Genomic DNA, 19,577 nt, shown 5'->3' with positions numbered 1-19,577 from the left:
AAGAAGAGAGAGAGGAGAGAGAAGAGAGAGCATGAGCAGAGGGAGAAGCAGGCCCCCCACTGAGCAGGGAGCCTGATGTGGGGCTCGATCCCAGGACACTGGGATCAGGACCTGAACTGAAGGCAGACGCTTACCCGACTGAGCCACCCAGGTGCCCCAGCCTAGGCAGATAGTTCCTAAGGCACAATACAAAAAGCACAGTCCATTAAAAAATTGGACTCCTACAAAATCAAGAACTTTTGTTCTTTGAAAGACGCTGTTAAGAGAAAGAAAAGACAGGGGCGCCTGGGTAGCGCAGCGGTTAAGCGTCTGCCTTCGGCTCAGGGCGTGATCCCAGCGTTCTGGGTTCGAGCCCCACATCAGGCTCCTCCACTATGAGCCTGCTTCTTCCTCTCCCACTCCCCCTGCTTGTGTTCCCTCTCTCACTGGCTGTCTCTGTCTCTGTCGAATAAATAAATAAAATCTTTAAAAAAAAAAAAAAGAGAAAGAAAAGACAAGCCACAGAAAGAAAATATTTGCAAATCACGTATCTGATAAAAGACCAACATCTAGAATATATGAAGAATTCTTAAAACTCGGTAATAATAAAAAACACAATACAGAAATCGACAAAATATTTGAAAGGATATTAAAATAAACATTTGCTGTTAGGGAAAGGCAAATTAACACTAGAATGAGATCCCACCACACCCCTTAGAAAGGCTAAAATATAAAATACGGACAACACTAAGTGCTGGTGAGGATGTGGAGTAACTAGAAACTTCATATGCTGCTGGTGGGAAGGAAAAGTGGGAATCGCTGGGGAAAACAGTTTGGCAGTTTCAAGTAAAGTTAAATATTCACTTGTCCTATGACCAGCAATCCTACACCTTGCTATTCACCCAAGAGAAAGCAAAACTTATGTTCACACAAATACCTGTATGCAATTGTTTACAGTGATTTGTAATGGCCCCAAACTGGCCATGTCCTTTGGTTGGTAAATGACCAAGACTTAGTATAGTCATACAGTGGAATGCTCCTTGACAGGAGAAACGGATGGACTATGAATACTTGTGTCAACATGGACGGCCCTCCGACGCATTATGCTAAATGAAGAATCCGGACTCAAAAAGCTACCGCCTGTATGACTCTACTCTCTTCTCCCTCATGTGCTGCAGAGCAGACAGCTGGGACAGTAGAAGCCGGTCATTTAGAAGGTAGGGCAAAGATGAGAACCAGCCACTCCAGTTCTGAATCCATACTCCCCGGTTCATGCAGATGACTGATGCCTGTGGTTTAGAGAGGGTGGGAGACCAGAGACCTGTTCCAAGTCAAAGTGCTTTGTGAATAAGCGGGTGTTCGTCAGCCCGAGGGTCCCAACTGCTAATGGCATGTAACTGAATGAGTCTCCCACTGAAACAGCAGGCCACTCCCTCTGCTGGCAAGGGGGAGCATCTAGTAAATTCTGGCTCAACCAACAGAGCCATAACAGTGCACTTATGTCTCATTCTGTGGTCAGGCTGACTTATGAAATTTTGCATAAGTGTTAAAGAGTGCTTTGCAGAAGCAAGGGGCTGGAACAAATACTCATTATTTCATGACTAGTTAGTTCAGATTTCCTGAAAGTCTTTTCTCTGACAGATGTTGGGTGGGTGGTATCATCCTAACAAGTATTTTAATCCCTAGATTTTAGGTTCTCTATTTTAAAATCAACGAGCATAAGAATTATACCTAACTCATAATGTAGATAAAATGAGTTAATCATGCAAATTTCTCAGACCATTGCTTGACATGTAGTAGATACTCATCGTAGTTATGGTGATTATTACTCTAAAAAGGGATCAATTGAGAGGAAGAAGCCAAACACAAAAGAATACACTCTGCATGATTCCATTTATATGGAATTCTGGAGAATGCAAACTAATCTATAACGACAGAAGAAGAGCAGTGGATACCTGGTAGTGGGGATGAGGGCAGATTAACCGCAAAGCGGCATGAGGGAACTTCTGGGTATGATGGAAATGTTTTATTTTTTTTAAAAAGGATTTTATTTATTTATTTTACAGAGAGACAGCGAGCACAAGCAGGGGGAGCAGCAGGCAGAGGGAGAGGGAGAAGTACTGGCTCCCCTCAGAGCAGGGAGCCTGATATGGGGCTCGATCCTAGGACCCTGGGATCATGACCTGGGCCGAAGGCAGTCACTTAACCGGCTGAGCCACCCAGACGCCCCGATGGAAATTTTTTTTTTTTTTTAAGATTTTATTTATTTATTTGACAGAGAGAGAGACAGCCAGCGAGAAAGGGAACACAAGCAGGGGGAGTGGGAGACGAAGAAACAGGCTCATAGCAGAGGAGCCCGATGTGGGGCTCGATCCCAGACCGCCGGGATCACGCCCTGAGCCGAAGGCAGACGCTTAACGACTGTGCCACCCAGGCGCCCCTAGGAAATGTTTTAAATCTTGTGGTGTGGTTACACAGGTGTATATACTTTTCAAAACCGAAAATGGGTGCACTTCACAGTATATAACCTACCCCCATACCCTCACAAAAAGATGTAATAAAAAAGCCTCTCGGTATGTGAAGTCCCAGAAGCAAGTTAAAGAAAAAAAGGTGAATTGATGGATTTAAAAATTCTTAAAGCAACCTGGTCAACAGGTAAAAAGAGAAAAATTAAATCTTTGTAACATATTAAATTCTACCAAAAAGCTTACTAGATTCATTGTCACTTTGGATTCTATTTGTGGAGGGGGATACGCTTAACCTGATTTGGCATCAGTTATTAGCTGCACTGCAAATATACCTGCGTTGAACTCAGGATGATTTTCCAGGAATGTCACAGCTCCTTCTACAGCGTCAACTGCGCTCCCTCCGTCCCTGAGGATTCTGTAACCCTCCTCAGCGGCTTTGATGATGCCCTGGCGCACCCGCTCCTTCCGGTCCTTAGAGATACTGCTGGCTCCGCCACCATGGACCACGATGACGGGATTCATGTCGACGGATCCTACGGATCAGGAAGATGAAAGTATCACTTCCAACAGGCCCAAGAAAACTACCGTGGGCATAATCTCCTGGGGGAGATTCCACTGGAGACTAGGTCCAGTTTCTACCCTGGGAGGGAGGCAAGGTTTACAGCCTCAAGAAATTTCCTGAGACCGGGCAGGGGGCGGGGGGGAGGGGGGAGGCGGGGGGGAGGGGGGAGGCGGGGGGGGGAGGCGGGGGATGGGGGCAGAGGGAAGAGACAGCTCGGTTTGAACTTTGCACAAAATGCCCAGAGTGCCCCTGGCCTCACACCTTCCCCGTTTCTCTATACCCCCACCTCAGACGTCTTTGGGACTTCGGGTGGGACCCAGAGCCCGCGCCCCCTCCACATGGGCTGCCATTTGGCCTCAGTTTTCCAGAGAACCGCAGTCTGTGCTGGTGAGGGATGGGGACTGCCTCCAGGGCCAGAGCTTGAGCCCCACTCCTGGGCTCTTTCTGATCTTGGGTTTCTCCTGGGATGGTCCCTTTTCCAAGCCCGCAAGTCCTGGATATCTGAAAGCAGGTACCACACTGACTAGGCATCCAGGATCCCTGGTATTGGTCCGGAGTCTGCACCATGTAGGGATGGTCTGGGACACAGGTGGAGCCTCTGGGAAGGACACCAGGCTGCTGGGGGTCATCCAGCTTCAAAGCAAAGTTACTACATCCTCCAAAGCCAGATCTCACAGGATCTCAGAAGCCATTCTGGGACTGTCAGAGTTTAGGGATGGGAGACTGGGAATCATGAACGCCAGACAGGCCCCAAGGAAAATGGGTATGATAGTCTGAGGGTAACCACAATTCCAACCTCCTCATCACTACTGCAGTGGGAGGAAACGCTGGCCTCCGGATAATTCCTGGTGGGGTAAGACAGGCCCTATCCCAACAGGCCCGGAGGGCTGCCGGCAGAGGGACAGGTGCTCCCGTGTGAACTGCGCATGCACTTGCCAGAGACACTCAGCATCCAGGCTCCCTGGGATCGTCCGGTCCAGGCCGTGTAGGGACAGACTGGGCCACAGACACGGACTTCTGGGGACACCCCGCGCTGCAGAGGTCCAGGTCCCCCTCCCCGTCCCCCAAAAAGAGATGCGCCACATATCACTGGAATCCCTTAGCCTTGACATTCTCGGTCAGTGCCAGTTCGTCGGCGCCCGCCACGCCCCCGCCCCGTCCCGGACCCCCACCCCCTCCCCGGACAGAGGGCTTTCTCCGTCCCCGGCCGCTGCTCCGGCGGGGCCGTCGACTTACCGAGGACGCCGCGGGAGGCACACGCCGGGGCGTCAGGCTGGGCGGAGCAGCCCGGCAGGCCTCCGAACCTGCGCCGTCAAGCGCCTGAGCGAGCCTGTCCAGGAAACCGCTGGGCTCGCAACCGCTCGGCGGACAACGGCTCCGCGCTTGCGCACGAGGGCGGGGCCGGCGAGCAGCTCAGTTACCGTAAAGCCCCGACCCACGGCCGCCGCGCAGCACCTCCCTCCTTTGCTGGCGTCTCCGCTCCCGGCTCGACCCCAGCAGGCTGGCTCCCGGCACAGGGACAACGCTGGCCCTCCACTCACTCGAGCTTCCTAGTGGAAGGGGGAACCTCCTCTTCCTCCTTATGAGGCTGGGGGCGGGGTGTTAGTGTTGGCGAAATGCGTGATGTGCCAAGGTTTTGTAATTGAAAATTGAAAAAGCAATGCTGTACGCACTGATATCCTTCCTCCGCTCGAAATATTTCTCAGTCTTGATATTCGCTTAAATAAAATCTCTTCCTTTTAATCATCTCTCTCCTTAACCTTTTGTAAAGAACAGAAAGATAAACTATAATTGGTATGGTTCTGTGCCGTGGGTGCTCTAAAGAGTCTGAAACCCTAGGCGTATTCCTTCCTCTGAGCTTCCGGGAGCCCAGCTCTAAATTCCTTACACCACGTGCGCCTTTTTTGTTGTTGTTGACACATTTTCTTCAACCCGCCCCAGAGAATTGCCTTAAGGCTCTTACCCCCTGGATGACTTGGACCAATCACCTGTATCCGCCCCCCCCATTCCCGTTGCCATAGCGTCCTTCCAATAAAAGTTTATATTTCTATCCAGTAAGTCAACTGTACGATACTAGATTAGTGGCATGAACCAAAGGATACATTATTCTAACATGCAAAGTAGTCTTCTGAATTGTAATTTTATTTCCATTAGTAATTTGCTTCACACTTTTTATTGGTTGGACGAGTCAATGTCAAAGATAAATTTCCACTTTGTCCAACAAATAACATCACACAGCCTCCCCTATTCAAAATACTGACAAGGTATCTTAATTCTGGTTCTGATTCCGATAGAGCAGGCAGTTTAGTTAGAAGCTGGAGTCAAAGGTGGTTATAAATAGATGGCACATTAGAAGCCTGACTGTGGCTTTTTCTTTTTTTTAATTTAAATTCAATTAGCCAACATCATTAGTTTTCGTTGTAGTGTTCAATGATTCATTAGTTGCGTGTAACACCCAGTGCTCATCACATCATGTGCCCTCCTTACTACCCATCACCCCGTTACCCCATCCCCCCACCCACTTCCCTTTCCGCAACTCTCAAGTTTGTTTCCCCGGAGTCAAGAGACTCTCCTGGTTTAGCTCCCTCTCTGATTGTGGCTTTTAACACTCTCCTCTCCAACCTCTGCCCCAGGGTAACCTTATAGCTTCATTGTAATGTACTTACATTGTGTTTTCACCCCTCCCACCCTCCCGTCCCACGCTCCCTGGAGGAAGATGGCCAAGACAACTGTGGCAAGAGCCTGGTGGGGCCAACCAGTAGGAGTCCCTTAGAAGATTGGAAACAACCTTGGTGGGAGATCACCCTAGCTATGACCCATTACCTCTACAGGCGTAAAAAGAAAAGACACCCCTAACCTCAGTGCGGTTGCCAACTCTGGGCCTGCCCACTCCCCCTTCTTGAGACCGTACTGTGCTTAATAAACGCCCGTGCTTGCTACTTTCCTTCTGCTGGTCTTTATTCCAGTGCGGATCCTCACGTAAATCTTTCCTGGGAAATCCAAGAATAGAGACCTCCAAACACAACACAGACTCTTCCACTGGTAACAACTCCTTCCTGAGAGACTGAATTCAGAAGGGCAATGGCCAGACTTTATACAAAAATAGAACTCTGAACCACAACTTCTGTAGCAACCAGTCCAGGCAACCAAGTTAGTTGCGCAGATGAAATGAGAAAATGTATGCCAAGTCCTTAGCATTAACTTGGTGCATAGTGAATGCGTAATACAGGGTTGCTGTTGTTATGCTATTATTATTATTATTATTATTATTATTATTATTATTATTATTATTAATATATTTATTATTCCCTCGCCTCCACTTCCCCAGGGAAGGGGAGTGACTAGCTCTCTCTTTTCCATCATTAGGAATTTCTTAGGGAAAGAGTTTGAAAACCAGTGTAAGGGAAATGAATGCACAAGGCAGAGAAGCTTTTTTCAGAGCTGTGTCAAAAGGAAGTTGCTGCTATCAAAGATTAAGAATAGAAGCTTTTCTTGGGGCGCCTGGCTGGCTCAGCCGTTGGAGGGTGCAACCCTTGATCTCAGGGTTGTGAGTTTAAGGTCCATGCTGGGCATGGAGCCTACTTAAAAAAAAAAAAAGAAAGAAAGAAAAAAAAAAGAATAAAAGGTTTTCTTAAAAATTACAGCAGATCCAGTCACCCCACAACCAAGTTACTCTCAAACACTCACATTCTGACTTTATGTTCCTCGGTGTGAGAGAGAGAAGTGAGGTTTGTCACAAGCTGAAAGGAACTGCATACCCCTTGGGGATAGGGCCGGCAACAGAAGCAAAAGCAAAAAAGGTTTGGCCTGATGCTCTGATTTCCAGAGCTGCAGAAGGCCAGCCCCTGCTCCAGGGTCCCTTTTTAATTCCGAGCATGCTATAGCCAAGCAATCAGCTACCCTTACTTGTGTTTGGCAGAGACTCAATGGCAGGAAGGGAGAGAACTTCAGATGTGTTCTGACTGGAAGTTATCGGTGTGGGGAAGCTGGGGGCGGGCTGACCGGAAGTGGGCATCATATATGATCGGTTAGGGGGACATAGTTGGCCTTCTCTGGTTGGTCTTAAGTTGGAAGCGGGGACAACAGTTGGGGAAGCTGGCATTTACTGACCAAGTCCTGACCTTTCCATCTCTTTTTTTTCTGGTTGTAGACCTTCGATCCATAGCCATAGACATGGACACAAAAACCCAACCTGGTCAATCATGGTATTCCATTTGTTTGGCAACAGCGGTTGGTTCGAAAAGTGACTGTGTGATCCAAGCAGGGCCAATTATATTACTTCTCTAGAATTGAAGTTTGGACGCTGAAAGAAAGTCTTTGTCTACTGCAGTTGCTAATTAGAGTGACTGTCGATTTGGGGCTGTTGGTGGCCATCTTTTCCACCATGTAGAGAGTGTGCGGACAGAATGAATCTGTGTCATAAAGGATTAACCTTACCCGAAGAAGGATCTGGCCTTTGCCCTTGCTCCTGGGAGATGATCTTTAAACCACCAGCATATCCTACCTGATAACAGTGTCTTTGTTTACCTGGGGGACTTGGGCCACAACAGGTGGTCTAGCAATGTGATTATAAGAAGGAAATTTGGACACAGAGGAGAAAACCATGTGGAGGTGGGAGTGATATCTACAAGCCAAAAAACCCAAGGATTATCAGCAATATCCAGAACCTAGGAGGAGGTAAGGGAGGCAAGACTCCCCTAGAGTGTTCAGAGAGAGCCTGGCCCTACCAACATCTTGATTTTGGACTTCTAGCCTCCAGGCCTGTGAGGGAATACCTTTCTGTTGATTTGAGCTGACTGGTTTGTGGCACTTCGCCCTAGCCGCCCTAGGGCACTGATGTAACCACCTAGCTCTCACCTGATACTGCACTCTTGGAATCCAGGGGGGCTCCTTGTCAATACAGAGCTGGAAGATGTTACAGAAGCTTCTCATGCTGCCCTTCCAGGAGTCAGCCATGCTGCAATGCTTTCCTTCAGTTGGAAGCTCATCTCACCCAGCCTGAAGCTTTGAATCCAGAGACAGAATAAGCACCAGGCATTGCACAGAGAGAACCACATTCTTTCCTCAGTGCTGCCTTTTCTTAGAGACTAAACCATGGAGATAGGGCCTGGAAGGTATCAGCAACCAAGCTGTCTTATTTACTTTCTGACCACTCTGGCTGACATAGCCCCACATCTGGTGAATGTTATTTATGAAATTTCCCTTAGATAATTACAGAAGCCTTTTCACTGGACTGTTGTACACGAAAGGCACTCTAGAAACATTTTCCCACCTCTTCTTCGTGTAGTCGAGTCGGTATGTCACATGCTGTGGCTTATCTGCAACGACTTTGAATCCCAGCCAACATTCCCCTATCACTGGCGTACCTCTTGGGGACCCAGTTTGGTAGTGCAAGCCGGGGCACGTTGATAAATTCAGTATCAGCCTAAGGCCAAGGCCACAGAAAGGATGACGACTGCTTGAGGGACCCTGCTTTTCCCTCCTGGTGCCCTAATTGCCACTGTTACGTTTCCAATTCACCACTAAAGAGTGAACCCAGGAAACCGCAGACACCCCACCCTCAACTCCGAAAAAAGCAGAACCCTGGGTCAGAACTCAATCTCTCTCTACTGGCTACCTCCACGTGCAGCCCCCAGCATGCAGTGTATGTACCCTTCCGGACTTGCGAGTAACCAATCTTGTTTTCTGAAGTTCCCTGATGGTGTTGCTGAGGTGTTTCTTGCAATTATAACAAGAACCACAGGCCCGGTCTAGCCACCATGTCAGCTCCAGGTAGAATGTGTCTGTCAGGGATCATTACAAGTGGTACTGGCCCAGTGAGTGCCCCAGGCATGGTTAGCTGATACCATCACTATTGATAGGCTCACACCAACACAAAGCAGGTGGACCGGAAAGGACTCACTGAGGCCATCGATCAGCCCAGATCTGAAGGAGGTGAGGGAGGGAGTGTGAGGTGTCTAGGAGATGCGCATTCCTGGTGGGAGGACTCTCCAGAGTCTGGTCAGACAGTCCTCTTAGTTTTTATGTAAACATGGATTGTCCGCAGTCATTCTAGAGAACACTTTCCAGAAAATAGCACATTTAGGTTCTGTCGACCAACAAATGGAACAACTATTGCAAGACCCTGGAGGGTGACCGACTGTTCACTTTTTAACTTTCCATTTACTCCTCACCCCTATGCAATCTGGCTTCCAGACATATGATGTTGCAAAATTTAAGACTGAAGCAAATATGTACAACCAGCTGTCTTCTATTGAGACTTGGAAAAATCTAAAAATGCTAGTCTTCTCACTGAGAAAGAGACATTTGAGTAAAGACCAAAAAGGGGAGAGAAACTGAAGAGAGAGGAAAACAAGTTTTAAGAATTGCTGCATGAAATAGGGCCCCTGGGTGGCTCAGTCGGCTAGGAATCCGACTCTTGATTTTGGTTCAGGGTATGATCTCAGGGTTGCGAGACTGAGCCCCACATTAGGCTCTTCACTGGGCATGGAGCCTGTTTAGGATTCTCTCTCTCCCTCTCTCTTTGCCCCTCCCCCGCCTCTCTCTCTCTCTCTCAAAAAAAAAAAAAAAAAAGAATTGCTGCACACTTTATATTCCTATATGTTAAAAATGCAATTAAAAGTAATTCTTTGAAAACCATTATCAGTTGTTGGACTGTGTATTTTTGGAAAATACTCTGCTCAGAGATAGGGCCAAGTAGCAATCTATTCCATTTGGTTGCAGAAGTCATTTCTGAGTCCCTGATCTTCTTCCTTTACCTCCAAAATACATACATATCTCTCCATTTTTCTACTTATTTTTTATTATCTCAGTGGATTAAAAAATACTGGCGAATTATTAGACTATCTCAGTGCAACACACTTGGCCAGGGCAGGGGAGATGCTCCATGATGTGGTGGAGGTGGAGGGTGGTGGGGGGGAGTGTTCCCACGGGGTTTGGAGAATGAATGGGTGCCTGTTTGTGGAGGATTTATTTTATTATTTATTTATTTATTTATTTATTTATTTATTTATTTATTTATTAAAGATTTTATTTATTTATTTGACAGAGAGAGAGAGACAGCCACAGAGAGAGGGAACACAAGCAGGGGGAGTGGGAGAGGAAGAAGCAGGCTCCCAGCAGAGCAGGGAGCCCTATGTGGGGCTCGATCCCAGGACTCCGGGATCACGCCCTGAGCTGAAGGCAGACGCTTAACGACTGCACTACCCAGGTGCCCCTGTTTGTGGAGGATTTAAAAATGACAACATAATGGAATAAAAGTCAACTGCTTTTACTGATCATCATGAGCTAGTTTTCCTAGACAATATCATGGATAACATGCCCCCTCCTTGCTGGATGTTCTAGACTCATTATTATTATTATTATTATTTTAAGAGAGAGAGAGCAGGGGTGAAGGGGCAGAGAGAGAATCTTTTTGTTTTTTTTTTTTTTGGCTTTGCAGATAGATTTTATTTATTTATTTATTTATTTATTTATTTATTTATATAATAATTTTTTATTATGTTATGTTTGTCACCAAACAGTATATCCCTAGTTTTTGATGTAGTGTTCCATGATTCATTATTTGCGTATAACACCCAGTGCACCATGCAATATGTGCCCTCCTTAATACCCATCACCGGCCTATCCCAATCCCCCTCTCCCCTCCCCTCTGAAGCCCTCAGTTTGTTTCCCAGAGTCCATAGTCTCTCGTGGTTCATTCCCCCTTCTGTTTACCCCCCTTCATTCTTCCCTTCCTTCTCCTACTGATCTCCCTGCTGTTTCTTATGTCCCATAAGTGAGTGAAATCATATGATAGTTGTCTTTCTCTGCTTGACTTATTTCACTTAGCATTATCTCCTCCAGTCCCATCCATGTTGCTGCAAATGTTGGGTAATCTTTCTGATGGCTAATATTCCATGGTATATATGGACCACATCTTCTTAATCCAGTCATCTGTTGAAGGGCATCTCGGCTTTTTTTTTTTTTAAAGATTTTATTTATTTATTTGGGAGAGTGATAGAGAGAGCAAGCATGTGCACGCTTGGGATAGGGGAAGAAGAGGAGGGAGAGCGACAAGCAGACTCGGCGCTGAGCACGGGTCTCCATCTCACAACCCTGAGATCGTGATCTGAGCTAAAACCAAGAGTCAGATGTTCAACCGACTGAGACACCCAGGTGCCCCCTTGCTGAACATTCTAAATAATTGTCACTTTGACCTGGAGCAGGGTGCTCTCAGTGGCCTGTCCATGACACATCCTGACCACATCCAGTCGTTCAGGAGCTCAGGCTGCTCCCATCGAGTGGCTCTGGCGTCTCCAAGGGACTTAGGGCTCTGCTGGATCTCTGCATTCAGTGGCAGATATTCTGGAAAAGTCAAAGCTATGGGGACGTTAAAAAGAGCCATGGTTGTCAGGGGTTGGGGAGGGGAAGGAAGGAAGAGAGCTCGGATGACCTGAAGGGCATGAAACTCTTCTGTACTCTAAGAGGGAGTGCTCATCACACAGATTTCACAAAAGGCATAGGCTGTAACACACCAAGAATGAACCTAATGTAAACTATGGACTTTGGGTGATAAGGATGTGTCCATGGAGGTTCGCCCTGTGCAACCCAGTAAGGGATGTTGATAGTGGATAGTGTTGATAGTGGGGGAGGCTGTGCCTGTGCATGAGTAGGAAATACGTGGGAACTCTGCATTTTCTGCCCAATGTTGTTGTGAACAACAAACTCTACTAAAGACAAAAAAAGGAGGAAAACATGTTGTTGAGAATATTCTCTTGGACACTACAAAAAATGAACAATCCAATTAAAAAATGGGCAAGAGACATCCAGAGGGCCAACAGACATGTGGAAAGAGGCTCAACATCCTCCTCATCAGGGACCTGGACAAAGCCTGTGTTCAGCACAATCCATTCTTGCCTCAGGAATACGATTTTTAACTTTGTACTTGAAAATAACTTCAAAAGTATAGAAACGATGCAGTAACATGGGTAGTAGAGCACCCATATATCTTCACTCAGGCTCTTGCTGAGGTGCTACTCCATTTATTTACTATACAATCTCCTTCCCCCCTCCCATTCTAGAATCAGTACTGTCTTTTCAAAGGATCAATACTGGGCATCCTCATCTTCCCTTTTTACTGCTCCAGTCCATCAAAACCACTATTTCCAACTCTTGCATGACATTTGCTCTGTTCAGTATGGAGATACTTTCATCAAATGGGCCAGGGCTCATTTAGACAGATGCAAATTCCTGCACACCTGTGTGTCCATCGTCAAGCAGCTGAATCTCTTCCTTTTCCTCTCCTCTTAGGGTCCAAAAGTGAGAGAAGGTGGACTGAGGTCCCCATTTTTGAGAAGCAGAGAGAGATGGTGGGATTTCCCTCATCAGTGAGGATGCACCTGTCACACCAAGAACTGAATATGGTCCATGTGCTCTTACTAAATAACTGTGAAAATCTGTTCACAGATGTTCATAACAGTTTCATGCAAATTCTCCAAACATCAGAAACAACCCACATGTCCTTCAATGGGTAAAAAGTTAAACAAACTGCAGTACCTTCAGGACTACGACTCAGTCATAAAAAGGAGCTAACTATTGATACACACAAGAGAGGAATTCTACTGAGCGAAAAAAGCCAATTTCAAAAGATTAGACATTATAAAATGGTGACATAAGATTCTAGAATATTCTTGAAATCACAGAATTATAATGCTTGCCAGGGATTAGGAATGGGGGTGACACAGCTGGTATGACTACAAAAGGGGTGGCCCGAGGCTGACTTCTGGTGAGGGAATGATTCTGTATCTTGATAATGGTGGTGATTCCATGAAGCTACCCATGAAATAAAGTTGCATAAAACTATACAGACATGCAAATGAACGGACGTGAAGCTGCAGAAACCTGAGTAAGTGCTTTGTATCAGTGACGATTTCTGGGCTTTGATATTGTACCATAGGTATTTAACATGGTACCATTGAGAGACCATGACTGATGGAGGCACCGAACATCTCTGCACACGTTTGTTGCAACTCCCTGTGAATCCATAATTATTTTCAAATAAAAGGGTTAAGGAAATTACAATAAATAAATAAATAAATAAATAAGTAAGTAAGTAAGTAAATAAGGGTGTGTGTGTGTGTGATAGGGGGATCTTTTAAGATGTGGGTCCTGAGCAAGGGTCCTTTTGGCGTCACAGACCCTGAGGTGTTTGGGAGAAGGGGGGGAGGGACTCGTTACCACTTTTGTGAGTCTTAGGTACTTTTGACCAGTTTCCATAAAAACCCCATTAAATATCATATCTTACAGCTGCATCGTGTAAAGACAACTACCACACACGCCCTCTGGAGGGCAGGCTTCCTTCATCCATAGCACTTGAGTAAGACGCTTGACCTTGGGGAATACAATGTACCATTTTCACTGAGGTTGTTTATGTAAATAATATATCATTTAGGGGCATCTGGGTGGGTCAGTCGGTGAAGCATCTGCCTTCAGCTCAGGTCATGATCTCAGGGTCCGGGATTGAATCACATGTCAGGTTCCCTGCTCAGTGGGGAGACTGTTTCTCCCTCTGCCTCTGCCATTGCCCCTGCTTGTGCTCTCTCTCTGTCTCAAATAAATAAATAAATAAATAAATAAATAAATAAATAAATAAATAAATAAATAGTTTTAAAAAAGAATATGTCATTTAATTAACTAAATTTCATAATTCAGTCTATTATAAATCTATGAATTTTTAATTTTTTTAATTAAAAAAATTTTTTTAGCCGTTTAGGATTTTTTCCCACCAATTCAAAGGATGATGTGAAGCTGAGGAGCAAGTGGTTGCTCAGCAGAGGCAGGTGCTGCGTGGAGGAACGGTGACCAGGTCTGGGCTCGAACAGATGTGGATTCAAATCTTGGATGCAGCACCTAATCACGAAGTGTCCTTGGGCGAGTGAAACTGATGGTCATTTCAAGCTTCCTTTTCCTCATTTCTGAAATGTGCAGGCATAATACCATGCCTGGTTTTGCAAGGATATCAGACACTCTGTAAAGAGCTTATCCAAGGCTTCAAACAAGGTAATTAGGAATAAATGGGTGGTTCCATCTGTCCATCCATCCATCCATCCATCCATCCATCCATCCATCCACTATTCAACAGGAGCCATGAGCTTCCCCCATGACTGGGGCCTGTGCTGTGTGACGCATATTCAGCTGTTCGACCAGAACTTCGACCCTGTGGAGCTTACTTGTCACAAGGGAGGCATCAAACAAGCCCATAACTGAATGAGTGACATCAAAAAGTGATTGCTGTGCAGAACCAGAAAACAAACATGAGGGAAAGTGTCCTGTACAGAGGTCCAGGTCGGCTAAGGACGATGGACTTTAAAGCCTGGATGAGTGGACAATGATATCAAGGGGAAGGTCTGAGAAAGAGTGTTCTAGGAGAGGGAACAGCAGGTACAGAGACTCTGGAGCATTTAGTATTTGGTAAGATAAGGAACACACACACAGTGTGCCTCTTGGTGTCAAGAGAGACACAGGACAGCCTCATACTATAGAAATAGAAAAAACATCAGTTTAAGCAGGGACAATAGGAGGGTAATAGGAACAAGAGAAACAAAGTAGGCTCAGGTTAACAACAAGAGAAAGAAATTGATGAGAGAGACAGAGAGATGAGTTAATTATTCATGAATGCAGTATTTGCTGTTTAGATTATTAGGGACTCATTTCTTCCCATCATTCCGCAGGAGCATAAGTTGCTAAGATCAATACCAATTTAGGGAGAGGCTAGAAATAGGGAAGAAGGTGATGTTCTTATGTGTGTGCTTTTCCCCAGTTGACCATTGCAGCTAATCTCCATTCCTTTTTTTTTTTTTTTGAAGATTTTATTTATTTGACAGAGAGAGAGAGACAGCCAGCGAGAGAGGGAACACAAGTAGGGGGAGTGGGAGAGGAAGAAGCAATTTTTATTCTCCATTCTTGGATATGACCTAGGGTTTCCTTCTGAAAGAAACACCTTTCTTCTGAGTGGTGTTCAAAAGAATCACAGAAGTGTGTTTTGAGGTGAGGAGTGGTGGGTTATTCAATTTCATATTCTTCATTTCTAGGAAATGTTCTTGTCATTTTGCTTTGATAATTTTCTTCCCACTGTGATCTGTCTCATTCTGCAATTCTATTAGTTGGGTGTCATGATTGATGCTTTAACATGCTTTTCTGTTCTCTCATATTTGCACTCTATCCTTTCCACTACATATACACTACTTTTGTTCCACGGTCTTGCTTTGTTTTCCAACTCATTATTATTTTTTTCCAGATATCATGTTTTTAATTTTTCCAGAGCTCTTTGTTTTACTTTGAATGTTTTTAAGCCATGAGGAGATGAAGGGATCTTGGTATTCCTGGCTTTCTGAAGACCCATGAAAGGATCCACAGGAGAAAGAGCTGCCTGGCCCAGAGAATGTACACTAAATGCAAAAGAATATGAGTCAGTTAAGAACTTTGTCTCTTGTCTCACCTCATTTTAGTCCCTAACTCTACCAGAAATTGTGGTTAGTAGCAGGGAGAGAAAAAGTAGTAGTAAAGGAGTGAAAGAAAGGAGAAGTCTTAATTTTGAAACAATGTTAGGTTTTGGTTATTATACAGGTCTGAATATTCTAATTTTAGAATGGAGACATTAGAATTCATATCCTAGGATATGGAGAACCTTTGAAGTTTTGCTTGAAATAAGCCATGGGAAAAGCAGAGCTTTGTGTTCAGAGTGTTGACCTTGTCCTAGAGAGGAAGATGGATGCAAGGAGAAGTTATTGGAGGAGGAGTTGCTGGGCAGAGAGTAGTAATCCGTGTCCAGGGGAACAATTAGAGGCCTCAAAGACAAAGTCAAAAGATTTTACATCCATCCATCCTTCATGCTTGGTTAAACACAGTTATGGGTTGAGCCAGAAAATTAGGCATATGTCAACAAAGAAAAATCTAGGAGGTGAATCAAACAGTGAGTTGACACCAGATGTTCTTTGACTTTGAGGTGTCAACAACTCTGGGGGAATATGTCCACTGGAGATTGAACTACAGGCCCTGATCCCACATAGTTATCTTTCTGCTGTCTCAGAGAGCTATAGCCTGTGGAGTCTCTGTGTGTGTGTATGTGTGTGTGTTGTGTGTGTGTGTTTGGTAAAATTTACATAAGATAAAATTTATCATGTAAACCATTTAAGTGTACAATTCCACTGCATTAAGTATATTCACAATGTTGTAATGGCCACGCATTTGCAGAAGTCATCTCAAACAGAAACTCTGCACTCAGTAAATAATCACTCTATAAACTTGTCTCCTCCCAACCCCTGCCTATGCAGTCCTGCTTTATCTCACCCCATGCTCTCTGGCAGCAGCTCATGAAAGAATATGTTCCTGTATGAGAACCTAAGTTTATTAGTTTTATAACAGTGGAACTAATGAATACCCCTGAAATGAGCAGGATTGGTTTAGAGAAGTAGCTAAGGAAAAGTCTCAAGGCAGGAGGAGGCTGGCTGGCATAGTGGGAAAAGCATGGGACTCTTGATCTCGGATAATTACTTGAGTAATTATGAGTTTGAGCCCCTAACTGGGTGTACCAATTCCTTAAATAAAAATAAAACTTAAAATAAAACCCAAAATGTCTCAAGGTGACCGCCGTGGTAATGCTGGGGATTCTCTGAGTCTCATGGAGATTCTTGTCCTCCTCCCCCCCATGAACACATGGCAACTGCCTCCCCAGTCACTGGGCCACTGGCACCTAAAGGAGATGGAGATGAAAAAAGGAGGACTGCATGGGCTCTACCTGCAGAGATATCTGTATGTTGGTCCTGGTGGGGGTGGCGAGGAGTCTGCATCAGTTGCTTTTGAAATCTTCCCAATTGGTTCTAACACAGAACCAGGGTTGAGGAACACTTGAGGAAGATGTTCTATATCTCTGCATTCAATGGTGGTATTAATCTTTAACCTTCCTGGCTACAGGTAGGGACTAAGAGAGACAGAACATGTAAACCTTCCAGGATGATGACTAGCCCATAAGAGTGCTCAATGAATGCAAGTGCTTGGTATTTTAGAAACAACAATAGTGACTGATAAAATTTGTTGTTTTATATTATTAATTTATCCAAAACTAGTCTGTGATATGAATAGTCTATCACAGAAGGACAAAGTGATAACAGAAGGATGTGTGTAAGTGTCTTTCTGTGTCTCTGTGGGAGTGTGATATTGTGTGTCTCTGGGTTTATCTGTGTGTGATTGTAAAACTAGGTATCTGTGTGTGTTGTTGAGGGTGAAATGTGTGTCTGTGTATAAAGATTTGTTTTAGGGTGTGTGACTCAGAGAGAGCTTCACAGAGGAGCAGATGTGAAATGGACCTTACAGGTGTGGTTGTAGGCTGTCCTATTCAGGGAGGATATAGTGGCAAAGAGAACCCCACCTGCCCTGGTACAATGGTGTGACCCAGCACAATACATAAGTAAATTGTATATAGAAAACTATGGCTGAGCACTCAGTTCTGGGTAATCAGGGATAGAGGCTAAGGGGTACCCAGGGATGGAGCCATGGATGTCCTAGTGTGCAATGCAAATGGCGGGCTTTGATCCTCCCAGCACCGTGTCTGCAGTTTAAGTATCTCAGAGTTTGTAAGAGCTCCATAATCCTTGTGTCCACTGAGCATAAGTGTGTAGGCTGAATATGGAATGTATTTCACAAAAGGGGAGTGTACATATTTCCTGATGTGTTAAAAATACACATTTATGTGGTTGGGAAGATGGCGGAGGAGTAGGGGACTCTTTTTCAGCCGGTCCCCTGAGTCGAGCTGGATAGGTACCAGACCAGCCTGAACATCCATGGAATCAGCCTGAGATGCAGAAAGATACATCTGGATCTCTACAAATGAACATCTCCAGCGCTGAGTATTGAAGTACGAAGCGGGAGCCGTGAAACCACGCACAGATATCGGAAGATAAACAGAAGGGGGAGGGAGCTGCTGCCTTCGGGTGCCGGGAAGCGGTAGCCACCTGCACGGGGGAGCAGGCGGTCTCCTGGACGGCACCCGCGAGAAAACAGACTGTGACCATGAGCGGGGAGTGTGCGCCATCAGACTTCTCACGGAACTCCGGTGTGCTCACTGGAACCAGACTGAGATTGGGAGCTCTGGGAGCGCGCGGGGGCAGCTGGTGGTGTTAGAAACACAAAGGACAGAGACGCGCTGGCCCTGGAAGTGAGGGCTGGGAGGCCCGGTGTGGGGCGCACAACCCGGGACGCTGTAGGGCCTAGCAGCACCAACAGAAACAGAGTTAAAGTGGCCAGATCATCAGTGGAGAACGGTCCGCGATCCCCTCTGTTCTGTGACAGAGGCTGAGATTCGGCCACTGCTGCTCTGTCTCTCAGAAGAGGCACAGCAAACCGCCAGGGAAAGCTGCCAGAGAACAAAATCCTGGAAAGACCGGCTCACAGGGTGCCCATCCCCATCCCCCCTCACAGGGGACAGAGACTCTACCCAAACAGGGTTGCCTGAGTATTGGCGTGACAGGCCCTTCCCCCAGAAGGCAGGCTGAAAAATCAAGAAGCCCACATCCCTAAGAGCCCTATAAAACAAGGGCGCACGGCCTGGGTCCTGGTCAATAATTTGGGCTCTGGACAACCCCACAACCTCTCCTCATCAGAATGACGAGAAGGAGAAATCCCCCCCAGCAAAGAAAAGACAATGAGTCTGTGGCCTCTGCCACAGAACTAATGGATATGGATATAACCAAATTATCAGAAATGGAATTCAGAGTAAAAATGGTCAAGATGATGTGTAGACTTGAAAAAAGTATTAACGAAAATGTTAATGAGAATATAGAATCTCTAAGGGCGGAAATGAGAGCGAATCAGGCAGAAATTAAAAATTCTATGAGCCAAATGCAGTCAAAACTATGGGCTCTGATGGCCAGGGTCACTGAGGCAGAAGACGTATTAGCGAATTGGAGGATGGGTTAGTAGAAGAAAAAGCGAAAATAGAATCTGGACTTAAAAAAATCCATGCCCACGAATGTAGGTTACGGGAGATCACTGACTCAATGAAACGTTCCAATGTCAGAATCATTGGCATCCCCGAGGGGGTGGAGAAAAACAGAGGTCTAGAAGAGATATTTGAACAAATTGTAGCTGAAAACTTCCCTAATCTAGCAAGGGAAACAAACATTCATGTCCAAGAGGCAGAGAGGATCCCTCCCAAGCTCAACCACGACAAACCTACGCCACGTCACGTCATAGTGCAATTCGCAAATATTAGATCCAAGGATACAGTATTGAAAGTGGCCAGGGCAAAGAAATTTCTCACGTACCAAGGCAAAGGTATCAGAATTACGTCAGACCTGTCTACACAGACCTGGAATGAGAGGAAGGGTTGGGGGGGCATTTTTAAAGTTCTTTCAGAGAAAAACATGCAGCCAAGGATCCTTTATCCAGCAAGGCTGTCATTCAGAATTGATAGAGAAATAAAGACCTTCCAGAATCGCCAGTCATTGACCAATTTCGTAACCACGAAACCAGCCCTACAGGAGATATTAAGGGGGAATCTATAAAGGTAAAAAGGCCCCAAGAGTGATACA

The 19,577-nt window shown here is 45.6% G+C and overlaps 1 protein-coding gene across 1 annotated transcript in view; it reads right to left on the bottom strand.

The window, feature by feature from the left end:
• ASRGL1 (asparaginase and isoaspartyl peptidase 1) overlaps nt 1–4,385 on the bottom strand; it is a 30,998-nt gene extending 26,613 nt beyond the window's left edge. The window contains exons 1-2 of the mRNA XM_045793788.2: nt 4,246–4,385; nt 2,780–2,980 (exon numbers count right to left, since the gene is read on the bottom strand). Coding sequence (XP_045649744.1) covers nt 2,780–2,969 — 190 coding nt within the window. The 5' untranslated portion in view covers nt 2,970–2,980; nt 4,246–4,385. The remainder of the gene's footprint in view (nt 1–2,779; nt 2,981–4,245) is intronic.
• Between the last annotated feature and the right edge of the window lie 15,192 nt (nt 4,386–19,577).

The sequence above is a fragment of the Ursus americanus genome, chromosome 24 (genome assembly GCF_024610735.1).
Source record: "Ursus americanus isolate L20-20 chromosome 24, mUrsAme1.1.p, whole genome shotgun sequence".
NCBI lineage: Eukaryota > Metazoa > Chordata > Mammalia > Carnivora > Ursidae > Ursus > Ursus americanus.
This window is presented reverse-complemented; position numbering and strand designations above follow the sequence as displayed.